Here is a 23,616-nt window from a genome sequence, read left to right as displayed (position 1 = left end):
TTCAAGGCACACGTGGTTTCTACCACAAGCTGATTACATTTCCCTACAAACATTACTCCATTACCCCAGTGAAGTTCTGTGGTTGCATTTTTAATGCAGACTATTAATTTTACTGTGAAACATGCATCTAAAACCATTAGACTGTGATGAAAGTCTAAAACAAAGCTGCTAATTATCGTTTCTCATAGACATTAGCCTGTAACAGAAGGGACAAAAAAAAAAAAAAGATAAAAATGAAACTACAGAAGTAAAAGCCTCAAAGAGATGTACTGTACCCCCTGCAGGCCTATCAAAGGGAAAACTGAAACACATCTTTCCCAAAATAGAAGCCATCAGTTGTCTCCTAATGATACTGATAAGGCTTTCTCTTGAGTTTATGATAAAGGATAAGGAAATATGGTGCCACTGTCTCGGGGGGTACATGTTGATCAGAGTATATTAAGAACAACAAATCACTTGGGTTTTGATGTGCTCTACCAAAAAAATAAAAAATAAAAGTAATAAAATCAGACTGTGCCAGCTTAACTTTTTTTTCTAGTAAATGCTGCAGCAAACTCCGCAGCAGTCTAGCATTAATACCTTACAAAATACAAGTGGTCAAAAAGGCTCAAAATACCAATGCCCTGACAATGCACACATTATTACTGACTTTGTGCACCTACCCACTGGTCCAGCAGTGCCGTCCCAGCAGCCCAGTGCTTCATTTGTGCTCAGGGGCTGCTGGCAGTGCTGGCCAACAGCAATCTGTCAGTGCAGACTGCAAGAAGAGCACCAAACGGCCAATGCCTCTCCAACTACTCGTATATCATCTGCTCAATTAGTCACTGCGGCACTTGCATTGTCTGGTACTCAAAATAATCCACATTTGAGAGGAAGGTTAAAAGAGGGATGGTCAGAAACTAATTGGAAATTATCGAGCTGCTATTTTCAGTCAGCGCAGAACAAATTCATATAACGGTGAAAAAAACTCTGCAGACATAACAGCATCACAGTGCAAAGGGAACATAAAACGTTAATAATGCTACATAGCATGAGTAAGGAAGCTCAACACAATAGTAACCTCACTACAGCATGCATCGAGTGGGAAAAAACCCGAGATGTGGCTACTGCACTGCTAAGAACACTCCTGCAATATCCAGTTGCAGGTGGCTGCAGTGCTGGTAAAAGCCCACAAAAGATTTGCCTCCCCCCAGCGCACAAACGACATCTGGGGAAGTTTTACATTGGGTCTCACCCAGCAGCACTGAAGTGTTCAGGCACAGAAGATGGACACTGGAGGATAAGACAGTCAGCTGTTCCCAACGTACAGAAAGTCAAGGAGAACAGCACGAGCATCACATGGCACACAGCACAAACAGACCTCCAGGTGAGCACGCACGGACAGAAGCGCTTCCGATGTCTTCAGGACATAAAAGCTTGTCCTTCAACTCTGTAGAACACCCCTTGATGAGAGATCAGACGTTGGAAGACCTACATTACACTTTCCTAAGACAACTTGCTGGAAGCACCCAGATGCGCTCTCCATACAGCTATTTTCTCATCAGAGCATGACATAAATCTGTGATTTAGGAGAAAAACCTCAGAATTGCCAGGTACCCTCATTCTCCAAGCACTGTAGAAGCTCTTACAGCTTATCAAGCATGCCTGAAATGCACAGCAAAGCACACAGGGCCACATCTATGTGACAACAAAAAAAATTACTTTTCCTCCATCTCTTCCCTCCCCCCCAACTTAGATTTGTTTGTCCCTGACGGAGACTTAGCAAGGGTGACAGTTAAGGAGTTGATGGCACAGAACACCGTCATTTTTCCCTGCACGTGACAAATGCAGCAAGAAAGCACCACTAAAACCAGCAGGCAGGGTGTCTGCAGAGCTGCAAAAGGTCAGCTGTGCCCATATTATCCATACCTAACATTGTGACAGAGAAAAGCTATGCCAGGAGGATTTGCAATCCATCACAGAGGAGTCGTAGCTATCAATGCTCAGCTCCAGCCCTGCATCAGTGTAGCACAGAACACGGTCAGAAGGATGCAGGGGAGGCACGATGGCAGCAGGGGGGCTGTGAGAAGCAGCAGGCACAGAGACGACCCAGCCATCAAGACTGCAAGACACACTAACTCACACCACCACAAACCGTGGGGTGAAGTAGGTCTGCAACATCCTAGGGGTCTGCCTCACCTGTCTGCCATGGAAGTCTGAGAGGGAAAGGCTTCGTCCTTAATACTGCTGTAGGAAAGTGCAGAGATGTGCTTCGTTAACGTGGCCTTGGCCAAAGTGATAACGTGTTTTTCAGAAGTTCCAGGCACTCTCCCAGGAACACTGGTGCAGCTTCTTGGCATGAAGCCGAGGGAGTTATCTCTCTTGGTTGTTGCACCTCATTGTTAAAGACGGGAAGAAAAACGTACTTTGTGAATAATTCCAAATTGTTCTCCAACTGAATTCTCTGTGAAGATCTCAGATTTGAAATGAGCTGAAGTAGGTTTTTTTTCCCATAAAGAGAACTGAGCTTCTTTTACACCGCGCACGGAGCGAAACGCCTGCGGTCCAGGGAGCCGCAGTGCAAGGGCTGCTGCTGTCCGTGAACCAAAGTGCTGAAATGGCCTCCAAAATAGCTCGCAACTTTTTTTATACAAGCCTTTTTTTGATGTTGTCTTCTACAGTTGTTACTGAACTTGTTTTGTTTGTTTGTTTTTTTCTTAGCCCTTCATTTTCTTTCCCCAGACATTTAAATTTTGAACTTTTCCAAAAACTACCTCTGCCTTTTTCACCCAACTGAGCTCTCCTCTACTCAGCTCTTTTGCCATCACCTTTCTTCCCACGCTCCCTCCCATGCTGCAGTGCTGAGCACATGTGGCACAAGCTGCAGGCTCACCACCATGCTTTATCGGAGGAGGAATGGGGGCTCATGCTGGATACTTCAGAGATTTTTCTGGCTGCATCTGAGCTGAACATTTTACAGCTCTGGCTGTGTCTCCGCGCGCTGAGCAGAGATTTCTCATTTCATACATCATTTACTCCTGCAGCGATTCCACAAAGTCACAACATGTCCTTAATACACAGAAGAGGAGAAATCTATTCTTCTCATGGTAATGGTTAAGGCTGGAGATATTGAGCATAGATTTCTCTGCAGCAATGCCACTTGCTACAGGATAATCCTATGTCCTTAATAGAGAAATACAAGGCAAACACAGGAAAGAGTCAACTCCCTGCAATCAAGGGACGATGGTTACAACGGGAGGTTTCCCACAGCTCTTAATAAGTTATTTATGTGCAAAGCTGCAGCCATAAGAGGAGTGCAATGCTTCCTGGAAGCTACTGACAACATTTTTAGAGAAGAACAGGTGCCTGTGAGTGGTCAATAGGCAGCAGTCAAGCACCCAGTCCTGTTTTACATAACTTGGGGTACCAACACCATTCAAACCAATCATGACATTCATTAGCAACTTCAGCTTTGGCTTCAGCGTCCTTCTCTAGAGGTCTGAGCACTGACCTTTAGAGCCAACACGTGGTCCGAATAAACCAGTGCTGAACCGTTTGAGGAAAAGTGGAAGAAACAGAAATTGGGTGGACACAACACGGTGCAGCCCCCCTCCATACCAACAGGTGACTGCAGTCAGTGGGGTTTGGAAGGTGTTCAATCTCATCAATTAAAGCTGCCAGTTGAAATTTAACCCATGCCAACAAAGCTTCTGTTGTCCAACGCATCTCTGACAGCTGCCTTGGAATAGAATCGGAGGTCATGGGAAAATGTGTATCCTAGAAGGGAGCACCATTATAAGAATAGACTGGTTATTATGACTGCAAATCTTTGTAGAGATTGCTCTGTCAGAAATATAAAGCAGATGGGTAAGCCAATTTTTTCTGGGAGGAAAGAAAGTTCATTGATTTTCATTAGAAATATGTTTCCACTTTCTGGAAGTCAAAATTTTCAGGGGAGAGCACCACCAAATTTAATCAGATCCTTAATGTTCCTTCCCAAATCTATTTGGAAAATTCTGGCAACGTATGAACATTTAAAAATGCTAACCAAAGAGAAGGGACAGGGCAAGTTAAAGAGAAAAAGTGAAATGAATGGCTCAAGGGAGAATTTATTAAAAACCTATTACCACGAGACTTTGCACGCCTGTTTTCTTTTACAAAACAATTGATTTACCAGAGCTTAGCAAATACAAGAAAGGACATACTGAAAGAATACACAAACTAATATACAGTTTATGAAGGATCATTCTGCCTGATGGCCAAGAATAAAGGCAGCAGTCTGGAATTGCTCTGTGCTGCTTTAGGAAATGAAACAAGTCCCCAGTTAACTTCACCTGCTACAGACCTCAACAAAAAACCTGCACCCTGCTGTACAAACTCTCTGCCTGCGCACAGACTTGGAGCAGCAGACTGTGTCTTGGGGCTTATCCTCATGAATAACTGCAACATGTTTGATGCTGAGCAACAAGTCAATTAGCCCAAGTGGGTACACAGTGCTCACGGGCATCCTTGCTACCATCTAAAACCAAATGTTCTTGGATATTTTAGCACAAAATCTCAAGTGTTAGAAAAGTTTCTCCTACCTAGAAGCAGCTCCCAGCACCATTTAACACACAACTCTTTGGCACAGATGTCTGCTTTTTCCATTTGCAACTATGGACCCAGGTAGATCCAAACCCCGGGCATCCCAACACCACTTGCTTCGGTCCTCTACAGCTCAGAGATACACAAGAGGAGGTAGCAGAGAAAGGAACACGAACCATGCAAAGCCCCTCTGACACTTCACCCACTTCTGGGGCTCAGAACAAGCACCTCCACAAGCCCTGTGCTGTACACTGCCATCCCACAGGGCTTCCAGCGAGGCTCATTACAAACTACCAGATGCAGCCGACCCCCAATAAAAGGTGTTTTATTAAATTAAAACATCAATCCCAGGAATAGATGTTTGTTCAACAGATGCAAACGATTTCAGGATCTCATGCTGCAAGCTGTAAAACAAAATCAAATTGTGGCAAAGCAGAAGAAATGAAGCCATAAAGGGAGAGCAGTGGGAGGAATGCAGAGACCTCTTGCCAAAAGGAAGCTGCTTATCACAGGCTTGGTCCAGGCTGAAAGCTCGCAGGTACGCCGCATCCAGACAGCACATCTCAGTACGTGAAAGCAACTACGAAGCAGTACTTGGAAAACAGGTACTGAGGATATTCAAAAACATTAACAGCCTGATTTCACAGACCCTAAGCATAGATTTTCTCTGCGACAGTTTTCTATATTCCGTTCCACGCAGAACTGGCTATATTATGCCATTACTGCAGCGTTGCTGTTTTTTTTAAACTGGAAGATTGCATTGGTTCCAGGATGTTCCACTGAGTCAGACCCCAGCTCTGCTACACCACCACCACTGTGTTCCTTCTATCAGCAGTGATAGAGCCACTCTGCAGAGGCTGCAAAGAATACAAAGCATCCAAAGCCAGGGAAAATTTGGAGCACTGCCATATCCCAGCTCTTCTAATTCCTTTCCCCTCTGAGGTCTACACTTTGCAGCATTCAGAGTGTTTGCCCTTCAGGAAGGTTCAACTGCAACAAACCGCCCAGGGGCTTGTCCCTTTGCTTGAGCACCTGAATGGGAAGCACTTCACTAGTATCAGTGTTTTCTTCTGGCTCCGGGATCATTAGAAATCTGAGCCCCAGGATCTCTTTGGAAAGCCAAGGGAACAAGGAGCCACCAACCTGCACAGAGTGTGCATTTTAGGAGGGTTTAAGGGCAGAAACAAAACATAGCAAGGCCTTCTGCCCTCAAAATCTAAATTTTCATGGCCCCCTTCTTACATCTATGAGATATGTTCCCTCCAACCCCAGTTTATTGCATATACTGGTCCTTAAAAATATCTTTCTCTCCCTTCCAGAGGGTCAGCTGATGCACCCTGCCCAGCAGTATCTGCTCTCATGGCTTTAGCTCATGATACAGCCTTGCTCAAAGGCTTGCCAGCAACCTCTCACCAATCCTTTTAAAGTTGTTGCATCCAACTTTTTCCCACTCCAAGACAAGGTCCCAGTCGTTTTGCCCTAATTTACCCACTTGGTAGCCCACAAAGTCACCACGTTCCTTCAGCAGGCACACGAGGAAAGCAGTGAGTGCTCCTGCAGGCAGAGAGGAGGGCTGGGAGCCCCGTGAGCAGAGCATGGTGGTTCCACAGCCCGTCAGCACAAGGGAATTACTGGAGCTTCACAGGAGCAAGAGGGATGAAATCACAGGGCTCAGCAATACACAACATCCACGTGTACCTGCACAAGTTGTCAGTCCACATGCATTAGGAAAAACAGCAAGTTAATTAATTTTCTTAGGAAAACATGCTTTTCAGGGCTTTGCTAGGGTCTGGCGTTACAGAAGCTCCACTCCTCCAACAGACACACTGGCTGCTGTGCCAGCAAATGCATAAAACACTCTGTTTGCACACAAGGGCCCATCTGTTCCATCTCTCACAACTGGATCCAAGAGCTCCGCTGTTATTATTTCCATCTCTGTACTCATGGGAATGTCTTTATCCTGTGCCATGGACAAGCACATCTCAAAAAGAGCACTGTCACCATCATTGCTCAACCATCTTTGAGCTCTCCGCCCTGGAGCTGAGCTCTGCCAGCTCCCAAATCCTGAGGACAGAAACCCTGGGCATTTCTCATGGGCCTTCAGCCTGCTTTGTCCATGCTGTCCATACGGAGCAACCGACAGCAGAAGCGCTCGACGTTTCAAAGCATGAGGTTTAATCTTTGTAGCTTGTAACCTCACCACAGAACAACTGAATGAAAAGATGGCGAGAAAGAAGCAGACTGCTGATGCCAAGCAAATGTTGGGTCTTAGGGGACTTGTTTCTCCCACATCTGTGTTACTTCTGCGCATTACAGATTAAATCACATCTCCAGAAGACACCTCACCAATGCCACAGCTTCCAGCTGAGAAATGAAACCAGCTCACAGCATCCCATAACATCTTTGGGGCTTCTGATCTCAGATTAACATTCTGGGCACTGGTAGAGATGATCACTGCTTACCAAAAACCCCAAGGACCTTGGAAATGGTTTGCCAGCCATCTGAAGGCATCATCCATAGCAAACTGCTTTCAGCTAAAGGCAAGAGGATACTGTATTAATAACTACAATTTTATTTACCAGTTATTTGAAGATGGGTCTGTAACAACAGGCAACAGAACTGCTTTGATTCTGGATTCCCTTTGAGGACACCTTTGTTGGCGAGCTCTGCTGATCCCCAAGTCTTGCTTTCAGATCAGCCTTTCCCAGAATTAACCCTGACATGAGCCAGAGTCACTTCTCACATTCCCTTCTCAACTGGCTTTCTGGTGAGTACTAAACATCCTCTTTCAGTAACTGCTTTTATTTGGGCAATATCCCGTCCTTCCTGACCTCTCCTTTACGTCAACACCAGTGAACCTGATGAGTTCTTGGCCTCCTTCCTCAAGCAGCATGAACGCTACAAATGTAATCCCTTGATTGCAAATGCTTTCACACAGTGCAAGCACAACGTGTCCCACCAGGCTGCGTTCCTGCTGGATAGAAAGGAGACACAAGGTTCCCTGCAGGGCAGGATCTGGCCCCGAGGCTCCAGCCACACGCATCACATACGCTGCTTACTCTCCTCTCTAACTGAGCACACAGGGCAATGCAAGGAATCAGCTGGCATTTCAGGATTACCTAAGTGCCCTGCAAAATAAGATTTTTTTAATTAAACTTAACCTGTTTTAATATTTATACAAATGGATAAACATCTAAGAAAGCACTGCCTTGTTATCTCTCCAGCAGTTCAGCTGGTTAAAGTTTTTCTTTTTTTTTAATATTAAAATAAATCCTTCTGAAAGGAATCATTAAAACCCTACTATAGACACAACTTGTTTTAATGACACTGTAAAATATCTGATGTTTTACATTTCAGTTCAGGCGGTTTATGCTCTGCACCATCGGCACACACAAATCTGAAGAGCCTCGTATCGACATACACATTAAATACAAGTGCTACAAAAAAAGTGAAAATCAAAGCCTTACTGCTTTCTGAAATTAAACAAGAGAGTGTACCATGCAAGACTGGGAAAGATTGAGATGCAAGGATCACTGTGCAAGAGGAATAGCTGCAAATGGTCTGTGCCATTCTGTGTTCAGCTTTAAGCCTCTTAACTGCTCTTCTGACACACTGAGACTCGAGAGATGCTGTGAAACAACCTGGAGGTTTGGGAGACTGAAGGAACAATCCATCCCCACCTTCTGCAGCACCAAGACAGGAAAGTCAGTAGGAGAAGGACTTTGAAACACTAGAGCCATTCAACTGAGGCTAAATGAAACTGTCTGTGTGAGGGCTGGGCCACTCAAAACATGAACTGCGGGGATTTACACTTCAAGGAATGCTTCTGACATTCCTGCATATATTGATGCCATTTCCCCAATGTGTGGCTGAAGCATTTTCTCCTTCAGACCTTGCTTTCCCACCCCGCTGCAGCAGACTAGCTGGGGGACACCAAATCTCTGTGTAGAGCAAGCCAGGGGAAAGGAACACCACCACAGAGCAGGGCAGCTGCCCTCCTCATCGCTCCGTTAGATCGACTCAAAATACCTTCCTCTCTGCAATGGACCAATAACCTTTTCTTTTATACATTACTGAAGACATGCAACATTTAAAGCGGGCCATGAGACCTCCTCTGTACCTCTCAGATTTGCTATTCTGAGCGAATAGTGGAATGGAAAAGAGAAAAAGAAATTCTATTAAAAAAGCAACAGGACACAGTAATTGTGTAGAGCCAAGCTGAGATGGGAGCATGAACACCCTTCGGTGGCTGTGAGCAGCCTTTTCTCACCTACTCATTGCTTCTTAATTTCTAACTTGGTTCATAGACCCTGCCGAACTCCCAACAGGCTCTGCAAACCCAACATACGGCTGCAGTGAAATGCAAGTTCCCAGAGGGCAGGGAAGTCTTCAGCTCATTGCACTCCAGAACTGGGAAAAAGAAGGAAGATATTTCAGGCAAAGGCAAGGAACACGGTGCTCTTATAAAACACTATCACTGCACAGGGTTAGCAAAGAAAAACATCACACTGTATTCTCTGAATAAAGGAGTGAATCTCTATCGCTACCTGAACTTGTTAAGATCAGCTCAGTCAAGATGTTCCCCATCAGAAGCTCAGACCAACAGCATGTTCTCCCAGAACTCCTACATGCCTACCAGAACTCCTTGATCCTTTAAATGCAGGAGCAGAGTATCAGCTTAGCAGCATTCAAGAGCTCAGTTTCTCACTGTTTCTTGCAATGCATGTCCTGTACCCAAGTCAGGTCCTAGTTATATGAACGATTCTGCAGGTGATGCAAATCAATTTATGATTATAACTGGAAGAGCATAGATGTAGACTGGATACCAGTAAGAAATTCTTCTGTATGATGGTGGAGCTGGAACAGGCTGCCCACAGAAGCTAAGGACACCCCACATTTCTGAAGTGGTCAAGGCCAGGTTGGATGAGGGACTGGAACCAGGTGGTGTCTAAGGTCCATTCCAACCCAAGCCATTCCATTGTTGCATGATTTTCAAACAGAACCAGCAAGAGCCAAATAAGCCCTCTCTCATCAAGCCTAACAGTGTAAAACCCAGTTTGTATGACAGCCTGCAGGACCTGCAGGTGTCAGTACAGCCATAAAGGCTTTAATGGGGTAAATACTGAGAGCAGGGCATGCAGCTCCCTGCAGCCAAATGAGTATTGGCTCTCTAACGTGTTATACAATCCCTGGTACTGACTCATCACCCTTTTCTGCAGAAATCCATGCATTTCAATGTCTGGCATGAGTGACAGTCGTTCTGATCTGGGCACGCATCCGACTGACTTTACACCAAGGCAAATTATCACCCTAGAGACAGGGCAATGAGCTACAGCTGTGCACACTCACGCTGCAGCCCTGGGAACAGCACCAGCCTTGCAGTGTTGTTCTGCAGCTCCTGCTATGATGACTCCTCGTCAGACAGAAAAGCAGGAGCCCTCTTTTAAGGAGAAAGGCCACAAGCTGCATATGCACAGCTGATGTGACAGTATACTTATATATGTACGTACAACTCTGCACCTCTCCTGGCTGCCCAACAAGGAGTGTGTGAAAACAGAAACTAACGCATGTCCCAACCCATCTGCTGCTACAGCCCAGCTCGGGGGGATCTCCAGATCAGCCACCACTTGGCAGCTCTCCACAAGGATGTTCCCAAATCTCCTGCACTTAAATGCCCCAATGCAAGGCACGCTGCTCCTTCCCGTTTAAGTGAAGCAATGGAATGGGTTTCCTAAAAACACTGAACTGTGGCCAACATTCCCCTGAAGCCATACCTGAACCTTGCCATCTACCAAATGCCTCTGCACGAAGCTTTTAATCCACAGGAAACTCCTGAAGGACAAGGTTTTGTTGGCTCTGAGCTCCCAGGTGAGTGGCAGAAGAGGACTCGGTCCAGGAGCACTGACGCAGATCCCTTAGAATTATATAAATAAAGAACAGCCCACATTTGAGTCAGCTCGCTCTCTCCCAGCCCCTGCTATGTAGGTCACTGCCTGCTATGGAAATCAGCTCGCCTTCAAAGCAGGTTTGCTCCTCTCTTCCCTTATCTCCTTAATATTAGAAATGTGCAAACCATTGTAAGAGCAAAAGTTAATTTCAGACTAATTCGATTTATCCCTGGCATGGGTATAAATATGAAGCTGTATTTACCTGTCAAAAAAACCCTGAGACATTAAAAATGAATGAAAGCTTGCAAGGTATCTCCCACATGGCTCTGAATTCAGTACATAGCTGAAGTCCAAGTCTCTGACACAACACAATGCAAATGAAATACAAAGGGTCCTACTGACCTGGCAAGGGGAAAAAAGCTTAAGGGACTGATGGCAGAGAAGCCCAGCTCACACCAATCCGGGGCTGAAAACAGAACACTGCTGCTATATTTCTTTAAGCTCAGCATGCAGCTTTCTAACTCTTACTGCCAGTTAATAAAGCACCCAACATGAACCCGATCCTCACGCTGCTGAAGGCACTGAACACAACCCGCTTGCAAGGACCAGAGTGGGTTCCCTGGGGCTTTTCCAGCTCACCCATATGGAAGCACCTGGGCAGGATCCAGCACCACTCACTGGACAAATTCACAGCACAGAGCCGTCCCCACACAGACACACCAAACATTGGTCTGACCCAAGCAGCATCCTCCAGGTTCGGCTCCAGCCATTACACATCCGAGCAACCACCGCAAGGAGCTGAGCTGAGCTGGACCTCCAAACCTTGGGGCCACCTCTCAGCTCCTTTCTGCAAGCTCTGAGCACACAAATGGCAGAAAACGCAACTCAAAGGCGTGAAAAGAAATCCCAGAGCCCACAGAAGGCAAATATTCAAAGGATTTATTTAATAACACCCAAAAAAAAAAAAGTTTAAGTGAACCATGAGAATTTCATTATCTCTTCAATGCCCATATCAGCATTTTTTTTATTATTTTTTTGAGTATTTTAAAAGTCAAGAATAAAGGAACTTCCTAAGAGTGGGAAAGCATTTGCCTTTGTGCTCCTCTGAACACAGTCGCATCGTACAAGATCCTGACGCAGCACGTTCAGCAAAGTTCTGACTCACAATTGTGCAACTTCAGCCTCTTCCTCTGCTCCATTGATCCAGGCAGAAGACTCCTAGATCAGCTTTTTTTTTTTTTTCCTTTGCAACTTCTTGAGTTTCAGCTCTTAAGGTTTTAAGCCAAGGCTCAGCACGGAGGCTTGAGGAAGGGAAATGAAGGAGCAAGCGAAAAAAAGGAAAAATATCTCCATCTATTCTTAAAAACTTTTGGAGGAAAGGGAGGGAAACGAGGTTGTAGGTCAGATGGAATCTCCAACAGAAAGCAGCGTTTTGCTTTCACACAGCAAACAGGGAGCCCACGGCTTGGAAACAAGGAGTAAGCTGGGAAATACACAGCTGCACTGGGGCTGCCAGTGTGTGCAGAAGAACCATGGCAGCTCATCATACAGCTGGCACCAGTCTACACTCTTAACTCACAGGGAATTATTTCACTGGATGCAAAGGGAAAAAGCCTGAGAGCTGACAGATGTGTGTCCAGGTAGAAATACATATTCATACTTATTTTCCAGCTTGATAATAAGGAAAAGGATGACTCCCACCAGGGAAATACAGCCAGTCCCTGTAAAAGCCCAAAGTATGCACACAGGTCATCCACCTCCCTGTCAAACTCCCACCGAGAGCTTCCTGCATCCTGGAAGACTGTGACAGGGCAGCACCAGCCTGGGCTCAACAACTCACTGAACTTCAACCCCATGAGATGAGCACGCAGGAGCCCAACGTCTTCTTGTGAGAACAGTGCCTGGATGACTAAGAGAAGGAAACCAGTTGGACTCAGAGATGCATCACAGCATGCAATGACACCAGAGTGCTTGCAGCACCTACCCTTGCATCACCCATACTCCAGGCCCTGCTTTTGGAGCAGCGTTTGCTTCCAGGATGCATCTTCCAAAAACTGACATTCACAAAAAAAAAAAGTAATTGCAACACGCCTGGAGGCTTTTAAATTTAGAAAGGGCATTATTAATATTCATATATACCATTTCATAGTAGGAAGAAATAGAGAAAATAGACAGCATTGCGCCTTAAGGCCTAGAATCAGCCGGGATTTTTGGCAGCACATGCTGCAGAAGACAGTAGCAGCTGTCACATCACAGCTGGAGTTGCTTCTGGTGGAGGTGATTGAGAAATGGGACGAAGGAAAAATACAGGTAAAATTCAGGTAAAATGAAACACAGGGAGGACAGACATCTGAGCTAATGGGCTTCCCATGCCTGCAGAACATATAAATTGGTATGAACTGCCTATTTCCTCCCTTTTCCTTCCAATATTTCTAACCTGTGTTTTACACTTTCTTTTTCACTCCTACTTTTCTCCATTTTCCTTGCACCCTCTGCTCCTTGTTTTGCAGGGAGGTCCACCAGGGCTCAAGGCCAATGGCCTCAGGAACATTGGCAGCATCCTACCTAGTTGGTCTCCTCCCTTCAGCCCCATCACAAAACAAAGCACAAAGAAAACCTTATTGCTTCCCCAGGGGAGGCCTGGGGAGCTCACAAAGCTGCTGCTTGGGTTGCAGCCTCCCACATTACCAACTCTCCCCTGTTACAAATTTGTCACAAAATCCTAAGAACTGTTTAAAAAAAAAAAGAAAAAAAGAAAAAAAGAAAAGGAATATATATATTATATTATATATACACTATAGAGCAGGAAATCCCAAACAAAAAACTGCTTCACAACAACCACCCATGGGTTTGCCCCCTGATTCAGCACCAGTGTAAGACAAAGCAATGCTCACTGAGGACGTATGCACTCCTCAGCACTGCTGTTGCTCTGCCAAACCCAACCGTGGCTGCTTCCACCAGGGACCTTTACATCAAAAACTTTCTAATGAAGAACAGCGTGAGGTGAACGCTTAATGCCAACCTGCAAAAAAAAAATCAATGGTGCTACTCGCTGTTCTGAGGCATTAAGGAAAAAAATCACCAGCAGTTAGCTGGGAACTAGGACAGCTGCAGTATTTAAAATACGTACTACAAATGAGAAACACTTAGGCACATCATAATTAGTAAATGGCAAATATTAGGAGTTATGGGAAAAGAGATCATTAAAGCAGATTTTAATAGGCCAGCATTTCATACATTTGGATGTGAAAACCCAGCCTGCGCACACTCTGAGCGTTCAGCCGACATTAAGAAACAAACTGCTTCATTTCTGGAGTTGTAAAAACAAAGGTTACAAACAAACCCTGTAATTTTGCCACGGTGAGGGTATGGTCATGCTTCACATATCTGTGATACCTGCCCACACCTTTTGAACGCCCTGCCATGCTAATGCTAACCATGAAACCAGCAGAAATACACCTGGCAGTAAGGCCTCTGGAAGTTCCCCATCAAAGGATAGTTACACTTCATTTATAGAAAATATCTAATTGCAAATAACACATTTTTTTTGCAGATGGCCACTTTTTCACAGCTTACAGCAAAACCTTAAGCAAGGGCTGTGTATCCAAACAGTAGTACAAATATTGGCAAAATAGAGGGGCACCACACAGGCAGGCACCATTCCCTGCCCCAGCGCCTTGCCCATGCCCAATTCCCATGCCAGCCTCTTTATCTCCCTCTTTCTGTGCTCTCCTGGTTTTTCAGCCCTTCCACTCCTCTTCTGCCCCTCCACGGGCACAACAACACTTGCTTTCTTCATGCATCATTTCCAGAAACACCTGGAATCATTTGCTGGGATGAAAGACAAAGAGGATGCACACAGTACCTGACCACTTCAGCCTAACTGGGAAAATGAGAAATAAATGAAAGCAGTTTCTCATGATGGGAAAATCTGGGCAGCCTCATAAGAAGATGCTAACAGAGATGTCTACGCTTGGGCCTGCACCTTTGGATGAAATTCTTCCTTTAGACATTCAGTTGCAGTAATTATAATCAGAGCCGGGTATTTCAGTTGCACTAATCATCACTGGAGATGGACATTCAGGGGAACATCACAGTTTTCCATACAGCTGCACAAAGGACATAAATCACGCCGGGTGCCTCAGACTGGGATGAGATGTGGCAGTTTCACTCCTTGCCACGCATTGCCTCTTTCTCTCGTAGCAGCCTGGCAGCCAGTTCTAATTTGCAAGGGCTGATGTTGTTGTACAGGATCAAAGAGGCAGCATCAGGAGGGAGGAAATGCGTGCAGGGAACACAGCATTAATTAGTATTGGAAAGTTGTGCAACATCCTGAGGAAAGACTGATGAAAGCGTAAAACCCCACACTGCTGTCTGTCCTCCTTCAATGGCCGTGCAGAGCTGCTATGAAGCTCCCCCAGAACGTCACTTATCGATTCAGTGCTTGATCCAAAGACAACCAGAAGTCGGTGTGAGCTGACCCTGGGAGCACCTTTCACCCAAGGCATCGTGAGAGGCCGACAGCTGCCTGCCAGACTCTCCTGGAGGGGCAGATTTCTAAATGAAAGCTTCTGCTTGCCCACAGATCCCCTGCACGATGCTGCTGGCTTCGTCCTGCTGAGCCCACCTGTCCCCAGCAGCCTCATGGGGACGTGGAAAGCATTTGGAGGCTGAACTTCATGGAAACAGGCGGGTGGATCCCAATACACGGGGGAACTACAGGTTTAGAAAGGCGTATGGGTTGTTACTATTACTGTCTTGCCAGCACAAATAGGAAAAGCTCCAATAAAATCAGGCAGAATACGGCTTTTATGCTCCAACCTTTAAAGCAGTCAGTGCTCCAACACCCTTCACTGAAGAGGGTGCAGTGTAAAAAACGCATAAAGGTCAACCAAAGTTATTTTAAACCCAGTAAGAGAATAAAAGCAAGCATTAAAATAACATTAAATGGATTCTCCCTTTTTTTTCTCCTTTGTTTTGTGTTAGAGTGTAATCAAGTTGTTGTTTCACCAAAAAAAATTGTAGTAATTTGGCATAAATACGAGTGCTTTCATGATTTACTTTAAAGTGTAATGTGGGCAAAGACCCAGAAAGAAATTCATTGTTTCACTCCTTCGTATTAACCTTCTCCCTTGGTTTTTATGCTCTGAGAACACAACCATGGGAAGCTGTTATGTTTTCTGAAATACTGCATGACAAATACAAAATACAACAGAAGTTAAAAGACTTCACCCAGAGTCAGGTCACTTGCTCAGCCTTCATGGCTACTCACGCTCCCTGCAGTTGAGGAAGCACCCAAAACAGCAGTTGGGGCATTGCTGCTATCTTAACCCATTGTGGACTTTTCTGATGGTTTTCTGCTTTCTGCATACCAGCAGCACTTGGACACATCAAGGAAAAGCAAGTGGGAATCCCTCTGCCTGCAAACACAGCAAGATCCCGACTGCTGCCATGTAGAGAAGCTGGGAGAAGAGACTGCAGCTTGCACGTTAGCTGAGGGTAGCGATGGGAAGAAGGACCAAGGATCCGTTTCCATCTCCAGTGCCAAATGCTGGCACATCACAGCTGGTTTTACTGCTCTGAAACCAATCAGGCAGGACAAGGCACACCAAATTCATACTGAGCGCTGATTTACCACGTAGGGAAGCCCCAGCTTTCAAGAATCACTCATTTTCACTATCAGCAGGGAGAGGTGCTTTCACAGCACAGCCTGGGCCACGTAACCTAGCAAGATCCCTACTCTAAAACATCCAAAGATGAAAGCAAGTAACAATCTTATCCGACTCACTCCTGATTTTAGGGAATTGTCGCTCTTATTCGGTTAACTTTGTATCCCTGCACCAATGCAGGCAGCAGAGACAGCATGGAATGGCTCAGTGTCAGCTCCACGTTGTGCTCTCCTTGAACGTAACGCGTGACGTAGGGCCCCCATTGCATCATGACTGCATTATTTTTAGATAACTGTCAGCCAGTGTCAGAATGCGGGTCGATAAGCTATTAGATTTATAGGCAGAACTAGCCATGCTTGCAGCAATAAAATGTAAAAGCATTCAAAAATTTCAGAAAGAAATTTGACCACGGGGATTGGGGGCCAGAAAATACGGTTGCCAGTATTCCCAAAACTGCTTAGGGAAAATAATATTGTACCACTAGGATATGTTAGTGGAGCTGAATCACTGCTGTTGACTCACAGTAGGGTCAATACTGCACGCATTGGGTCTGAATGGCCGTTTGCAGACGTCGATGAGGACATCTTGCTGAAAACATCTCCTGTTTAAAACATTTCAGCAGAATGGCCTCACCTAGCCTGGGAGGGGGCAGCCTGCCAGCCTGCTGTGACATCTGGACCAGATTGTTGCGTTTTTATGTATAGATCAAAGGTGTAGAGCACAAAACGAGAAAAACCTTTTTAATTACCTGAGCACGCTCGTCTCTGTTTTCTTTTGCACTAAATCAGAGGTGCTCACATGCTACACAAAGCATCTCCTTGTGGGAAACACATGCAGCCTTTCCCAGGACAGAAGCAATGAGGGAAAGCGATGGCCAACAGTAGGGTTGACTTCCCCACAGCCAAGCACACTGTCAGCATACACCCTAAGCCAGCTTGGTCTGCCTGTCCCCTCTGATCAAAGAAGATCTCCAGCAAGCAGGGCACTCTGTTGTCCAAGCAATGCCTGCTGCCACTCCAACAGCCCTGGGGCATCCGAGATGCGGCGCGAGCCCAGCAGATGTGACACTGCTCCGACAGCAGAGTCGTGTCCTTCTGGAGTGGCAGCTGGGAGCCAGGCAGGATGCCCGCAGGCTCTGCAATGTCACTTAGATGCCCGTGTTTTGCCAAATGCATCCACTTCCAAATGTCTCTTACTGGAGTCGCTGAGGTTGGGAAATAATACTGTAATTACAATAATTTTAACGGCTTAAGTTATATCCCTGAAAGCTCACACAACGAATTTGGTCGCCTAAATCTGACGTAGTTTTGGAAAATTTACCATCGACCCAAGGTTCTGTTCCTCCAGTCAGTCAGATGTGATTGATATGCAAGAATAAAATGCCAAGTTGTCACTATTTGCTAGTAATGCTGCTGCATCTCATGACTCCGTGTTGTCTCTGCATGACAAACGTGTTAGTGGCTCATTACTCATTCACTGCCAATGACTGTGAATATTCAGATGATGATGCCAAACAACGATCGAAAACAAAAATTATCTATCAGTCCCCAGCCAGCCGGGTTGTAAACTAAATGTCACATCACCGTCTGAGCTTCCAGATGATTCCTAATTGACTGTGTGAAGCCTCACCTTGCAACTCTACTGTTTCTTCTACTTATCCTGTTCATTCTTTGGCCAGTATCAGACTTAATTTCCACGTATAACTTACAGGCAGCAGCTCTCAGGTGCCCACAGACCATGCAGACCGCTCACCTCACGGCTACTGAGTTTAGGTTGAGAACTTTTAAAAGCATGAATCTGAACCTGGACAGCTTGCATTATTCGCAGTAGGGACCACGGCAGCCCGGTCTGTTAGGTACGCAACAAACATGAAAGCTCTGGCTTTTATCAGGTTGCTACATAAGGCCATGTAAAGTAATATAGTTTGTTTCTACTTCAGAAACATCACGGTATCAGAACAGAGAGGGAAGAAAGTATATCCGATGCTGTGTGATAACCATCAGTTAACACAGCACTCACATCCATCGCAGTGTGCCACTGTTCTGTTTTATCTCCACGTCACCATCTCTGATATCAAAGGGTTTCACGCAGCAAGGCTATGCTCCTATGAAGATCTATTTTGATTTGACTTCATTAATGTGATTAAAGTTTGGCCCGCTCTGCCTATAAGCAGCGCTATTCTACTCTCAGCTCTGTATGTTTAGCTGTTTATCTTAATCAGAGAACGTCTTTGTGCTTCAGTTATATATTACCTACCTGTTGGGAAATCCTCATATTGCTAATCTGTGGGTGTAGCACTGCTACATGCCACTAAACGGCTGACGGAACGGCTTCTAATCTGCCTTATTTACATATATAATTTTATACTCGGTAGTTAGCTAAGTTTGTAATGTACTTTGAGGATGATAAGTGTTATAGAAGATAAGCATTATCTTATTCTTATGGGAAGTAAATCCACATATCTCTAAAGTGTTTTAAGTTAATTAAGTGCCACTTTACAAGGGGGATAGGAAGACCACGCAAAAGGCCGTGTTACTGAATCTGCCTCCACGTCCACACAAAGCTAATTTAATTGGATAAGCAGACGAGAGCAAAATCTGTATGCATGGAGGCTGCTGCCACACACTTGTTCATAACTCAGTATGTGCAAATCACTGCATGTGCAAAAGCACAGACGCAAGCTTGTTTAAAAAAAAGAAAAAAGAAAAAAAGAGCACAGCTTATCTAACTGCCAAGGAATTCAAAGCTCCTCTTCAACGTAACCGTAAGAGCAGTTTGTTCTGTGCACTTCAGCAATAGGGAAAACCTGCCTCTGCTCACCCACTTTCTGGCCTGCTTACTCCTCCTTCATTGCTCACAGGTTTTAACCCAGCACCCAGAGCTCTGCTGAACGTGCACAGGTAGCACGGTCCGGAGCTCTGCTAGCAAGTAGCCATGCAGATGTTTACCCCAGCACAACTGGGAGGTGGTTAAATACCTGCCTCAGATAACCAGCGGGCAGCTGAACCGATTCCCTTCTGTTTGCTCAAGGTACTCAGTGGCAGCTGATAGGGGTGCTGGCTTTCCCCATGTGCAAATCTGGGGTCTACTCAGACATCTCCTCCCTGCACTTCTTATTCTCAAAGTGGTAGTGCTACTTCAGGAGCACGCTGTTCATATACTGACCTCAAGAGCATCTGGCAAGCAGGGCTCAGAACACCCATCACCAATGATGCTGGACTTAGGAGCCTAGGAGCAGCTGACAGGCCGCATGCATCCCACCTGCATCCTGGCAGCTCGATGCACCCTGGGCTACCCTTCTCCTCTCTGCCTTTGGGGAGAGGAGTGAATGCGTGCTGCACCGCTGTGAACATTTCCCTTTTGCACACCCAGGCTGGGATCAGCCTCCAGAGAATGAAGGGAGATGGAGCAGAGAAACACAAAAGCGCAAGGAAGAAGAATACAGCTTTCCTCAAATCACACTGCTTGTCACACACACCACTAATCTCAGCACACAGTTTTTAGCAGTTCGGTGCTAAAAACTTTGGGCCAGCCTTGTGGTTCCCCTGCCCTACAAACACACACAAGGCTGATATTCCCTGTGCTCATCAGTGAGCTTTCAGCAGTGGCCCCAAAGGCAGCACAGGGCTGCAGCAGAGGCAGACTGTGCTCCTTGAGTGCTCACACACTGCAGATCCTCCCCAGCTACCTCGGCTTTGCCTTTACATAAGCACGCAGATCCTCTCTTTGTAAACAGGAGCCCAAACCGAAAGTTCATTTGTGTGAATCTCCATATAATTGGAGGCAATCTGGACTGCTTATGTAAATGTCAGCGTTAAAAAAAAACAAAACAAAACACCTTGGATCACAAAGACAAGTAGTGGTTAACATCCCAAACAAAACAGTGTGCTCCTTTCAGACTCCCATTAGCTTTCTCCTAACATCTGCTCAACAAGAGAATTCCATCCATAAAAACGACAGCAGGAATTAGAAATTCCCTGAATTCTCAGATAAGCACATGCCTGCAGAACAGCCTCCGACAGATCGCTCCAAGGTCACCTGCAGCACACTGTGCACCAGGGCAGCACCTGGGTAGGGACCTGTAGGGAATGGCACAGAGGGAAAGGGAGAACCATGGGACTGCTGCAACGAGCTGAGGGGCAAGAATAACATGTGAGAAGGAGCAAGGCATGTGTATAGCTCTCCAGGAGTTTTAGGCCTCCTCCAATAAAAGACTGGATAGACAAATTTGGACAGGGCTGAGTCTTCTCACGGATTCTTCATGAGTGACTAAAAGGAGAAAACCAAGCACAGGCAAGGCTTCATGTGGTTAATGCCCAACCCCCAGCTCGAGCCTCACGTTCCATGTGAGGGGCAGTGCAGGCAGCAGGTCAGGATGTGTTTGGGACAGCTGTCTGTGCACAGAGCATCACACTGCAGAGCAGGGCCTGGCACTGCTTGCAGAACAACATAAAAATACGTAACTCAGAGGGAGCGATGGTGTAAAACCATTCCTTTACCAGACCTGAGGCACACAGCATTGCTTAGCTTGTTTTTATGACCGACCTTTAAGGAAATAAACAGGCATAGGTATAACATGAGGGCTGCGACGCCACAGATTGCTGTTCTTTCTGTTCTTCTGCTCCAAGGAACCGAAACCACAGCAGCTGTGGGATGGGATCACTCATTTCATCTGTACAGAATCGGTGCTTTTTAAGAGATTTGCTTTTTTAAAAATAGCTCCAACTCCCACTGAAAGCCAGCCAAGTGCTGTAACGCAGACAGAATCCATAGCCACTTTCACCCAAACTGTGCTTCGCTTTCTCCCTGTGTTCAGACGCTTCTTGATGTTCCCTAAGCTGCAGGCTTACCCTGTGCTGCACCACAGGATGCTCTGACACCTCATGAATGCTGAAGCACAGGTCAGACTGAAAGCAAAATACAATTTCAAGCACCAGAACAAATTCTCTTGGTGGATGTGTTGCACCGGGTGCTGTTGCTGGGTGCTGGCCAGCAGTACGCACCTTTCCTATCCTAAAACCAGCAGAAACAAAGTGAGCACGTAGCTGCACACTTCAAGCAGGCACGAGGATTTCTGTCATAGCCACTCTGTGGGTGCCCAGGAGGAGGGATGAGCACCGGTGCAGGGAAGCTGCTCCAGTGGCTGCGCACCCCTGGTCCCAACTGCTGGTGTCCTTTGAGAGAGATGGGTGTGGGGGGACCACTGCCTTTACTGAAGCCTTGCTGAAGCACAACACAGACACTGCCCAGCGCCCAGAGCAAGCAGTACGCTTCTAAAACACACATATCAAATATACACTTGACCCAAAGTTACATAAAAATAGCTCTACATGAGAACCATCTGCTAGCCAGACTTATCAGCCATAAAGCACCCCAGAACACAGAGGGCAGGTAAGGTATCACATACATGTGTTCAGCTTTCTGCCTGCGCTAAGAAAACGTCTGTGATGTGGGCAGTGCGTGATCCCTCTCTGCCTCCCCTGCTCCCAGGTGCACAGCTCCTGCTGAGCACACAGCAGGCTCCTGACCTCCCCCAGGGCAGCCCCCAGATGGTACAGTACAGCACTGCTCACACCTGTGCCCCAGGACCAACCCTGGCGCAGGGCATCCCAGGCTCCCCTCCACGAGAGTAGAGCAATCACTTTAATTTCAGCTCTCTCTCTGTACTTGTGGGATGCAGACAGCATCACGATTACGGGTCTGACACCACGGTCCTGGCATGAGGTCTCCTATCCTGAACTGCACCTGCTGCCCCTTTGTAAGCAAAGTGCCCAAACTTCTGCTCAAGCAGCACCCACCAGCAGCAAGATTCACAGTTTCAGTCTCTGTAACAATTACAACCTATTTTTTCACCTTACTCCCTTTCCTTTTTCCATTTCACCTTGCTTGCCACCCCACACTGCTGCTTCATCTTCCGGCGGTGCAATAAACAGAACAGGTAATGCACACAAGTGTGTGAAGCAGCAGCACAAACAACACCTTCCCACTCAGCTGAGCACTTCTCTGTGCAGCCCCTTCCCCAAAGCACAGCTGCTCAGCCGGGGGGGGGGGGCGGGCGCCCCCCCTCAGGAAGGGCACACTGCTCTCCTGCTGCACAGCACAGCGCACACCGGCTGTCAGCACAACGCAGCACAGCACCGAGCATCGCTTTTCCTCTTCAAAAGTCAGCGAGGGAATCGCACTGACGCTTCCAGGAGCACCAACTCCACTCATTCTGCAGCAATGAAGATGGGAGTCGTTAACGCTACAAAGATGGGAAGGAATAAATGGGAGCCTGGGCTGGGACCACGCTGCCACTTGGGAGTCTATGGGGAGCAATTTAAGAAAGATGAGCTTCCGCATCAGTGTTTTAATTAGATGCCTCACCTACATTTCTTATGTCCTTACAACGTTTCTCTATCCCACACGGCATCTTTAGAACTCCCTTTCTGCATCTTGGAACTACTGAACCTGGTGAGATTTTAATAGAAATCCCTTTGCTGTGCTATAAAGAGAAGCATTACTGAGGTTTCAATTAGCAGCTGTTAGTACTGAGCCGTAGGAAACACCGAATTGTTTGCTCAACTTCACAGTCACCGTGTTTTGCTTAGCGACCTTCTGCACCCAAATGACCCTACGGCCATTTAGAAACTCCTTTCCAAAAAAAGCACTTCTGTGGCAATTAAGCCATTCCCTGATCAATAATGTGCGCTGCTCTGCTCGGCCACAGAACGTCCTTCTCTCTGGATGCAGAAACCAGAATGCTGTGATCTCCCAGCCGGCACCCCAGACCCGAAGGCAGTGTTACACTGCTGTGCCTTCCTCGCACTCTGTGCCAGGTGCTCCGAGCCATCAGCAAGAGCACAACTTGGAAATCAGATGCCACACCGGTGAGCTGAGAGCCCACGTATGAGATAAAGGGAGCGTGGCTCCACCACCAAAACTTCACGAAATCCCCAGGCTCGCTCGGTGCCCCACGGCCGTAGCCCAGCGTTATGCGCAGAGCAGTTCTTACCATTGAGCTGCCTGTAGACGATGTCCTCCAGGAGGGAGAGCCTCTTTAGCACAGCGTCCTGGATGGAGCTGATGCCGCGGGCCGTCAAGTTGACCACTTCTGCCCGGGGATGGACGTCATGAAAGGAGTCGCCGCTCTTGGCCGTGATGGGTCTGCACTTGGCCAGGAAGAGGACGAAGCCGGCCACCGCGATCAAGTTTAACACCAGCAGCACTTTGACTCTCCTCAAAGAAGCCATCAAACTTCCCGAGGGACGCCTCCCGCCTCCGCGCCGCGCTAAGGGACCGGCCGGGCAGGTGCGTGCCGCTGCGCGCACATCGCACGGCTGCGCGGGAGCTGCGCCCGGCCGCGGGCTGCGCGCGTCGGGGTGCGGAGCCGCTCGCTCAGCCTACGGCCCCGCAGGGGAGACGCAGCCGGGGCCGCCCGCCCCGCTCGGCCGCAACTTCATGCCCCGCGCGGCGCGTCCCGGCGGCGGGGCGCGGGGGGGGCCCTGCGGCAGCTC

At 46.9% G+C, this 23,616-nt stretch overlaps 1 protein-coding gene across 1 annotated transcript in view; it reads right to left on the bottom strand.

The window, feature by feature from the left end:
• Positions 1-23,389, bottom strand: part of GALNT17 (polypeptide N-acetylgalactosaminyltransferase 17) — a 181,108-nt gene extending 157,719 nt beyond the window's left edge. The window contains exon 1 of the mRNA XM_042830074.1: positions 23,115-23,389. Coding sequence (XP_042686008.1) covers positions 23,115-23,352 — 238 coding nt within the window. The 5' untranslated portion in view covers positions 23,353-23,389. The remainder of the gene's footprint in view (positions 1-23,114) is intronic.
• Positions 23,390-23,616: the final 227 nt, after the last annotated feature.

The sequence above is a fragment of the Centrocercus urophasianus genome, unplaced genomic scaffold, assembly GCF_019232065.1.
Source record: "Centrocercus urophasianus isolate 14NV4802_14NV808 unplaced genomic scaffold, USGS_Curo_1.0 seq_33, whole genome shotgun sequence".
Lineage (NCBI taxonomy): Eukaryota > Metazoa > Chordata > Aves > Galliformes > Phasianidae > Centrocercus > Centrocercus urophasianus.
Note: the sequence above shows the minus strand (reverse complement) of the source record. Positions and strands in the feature narration are given on the sequence as shown.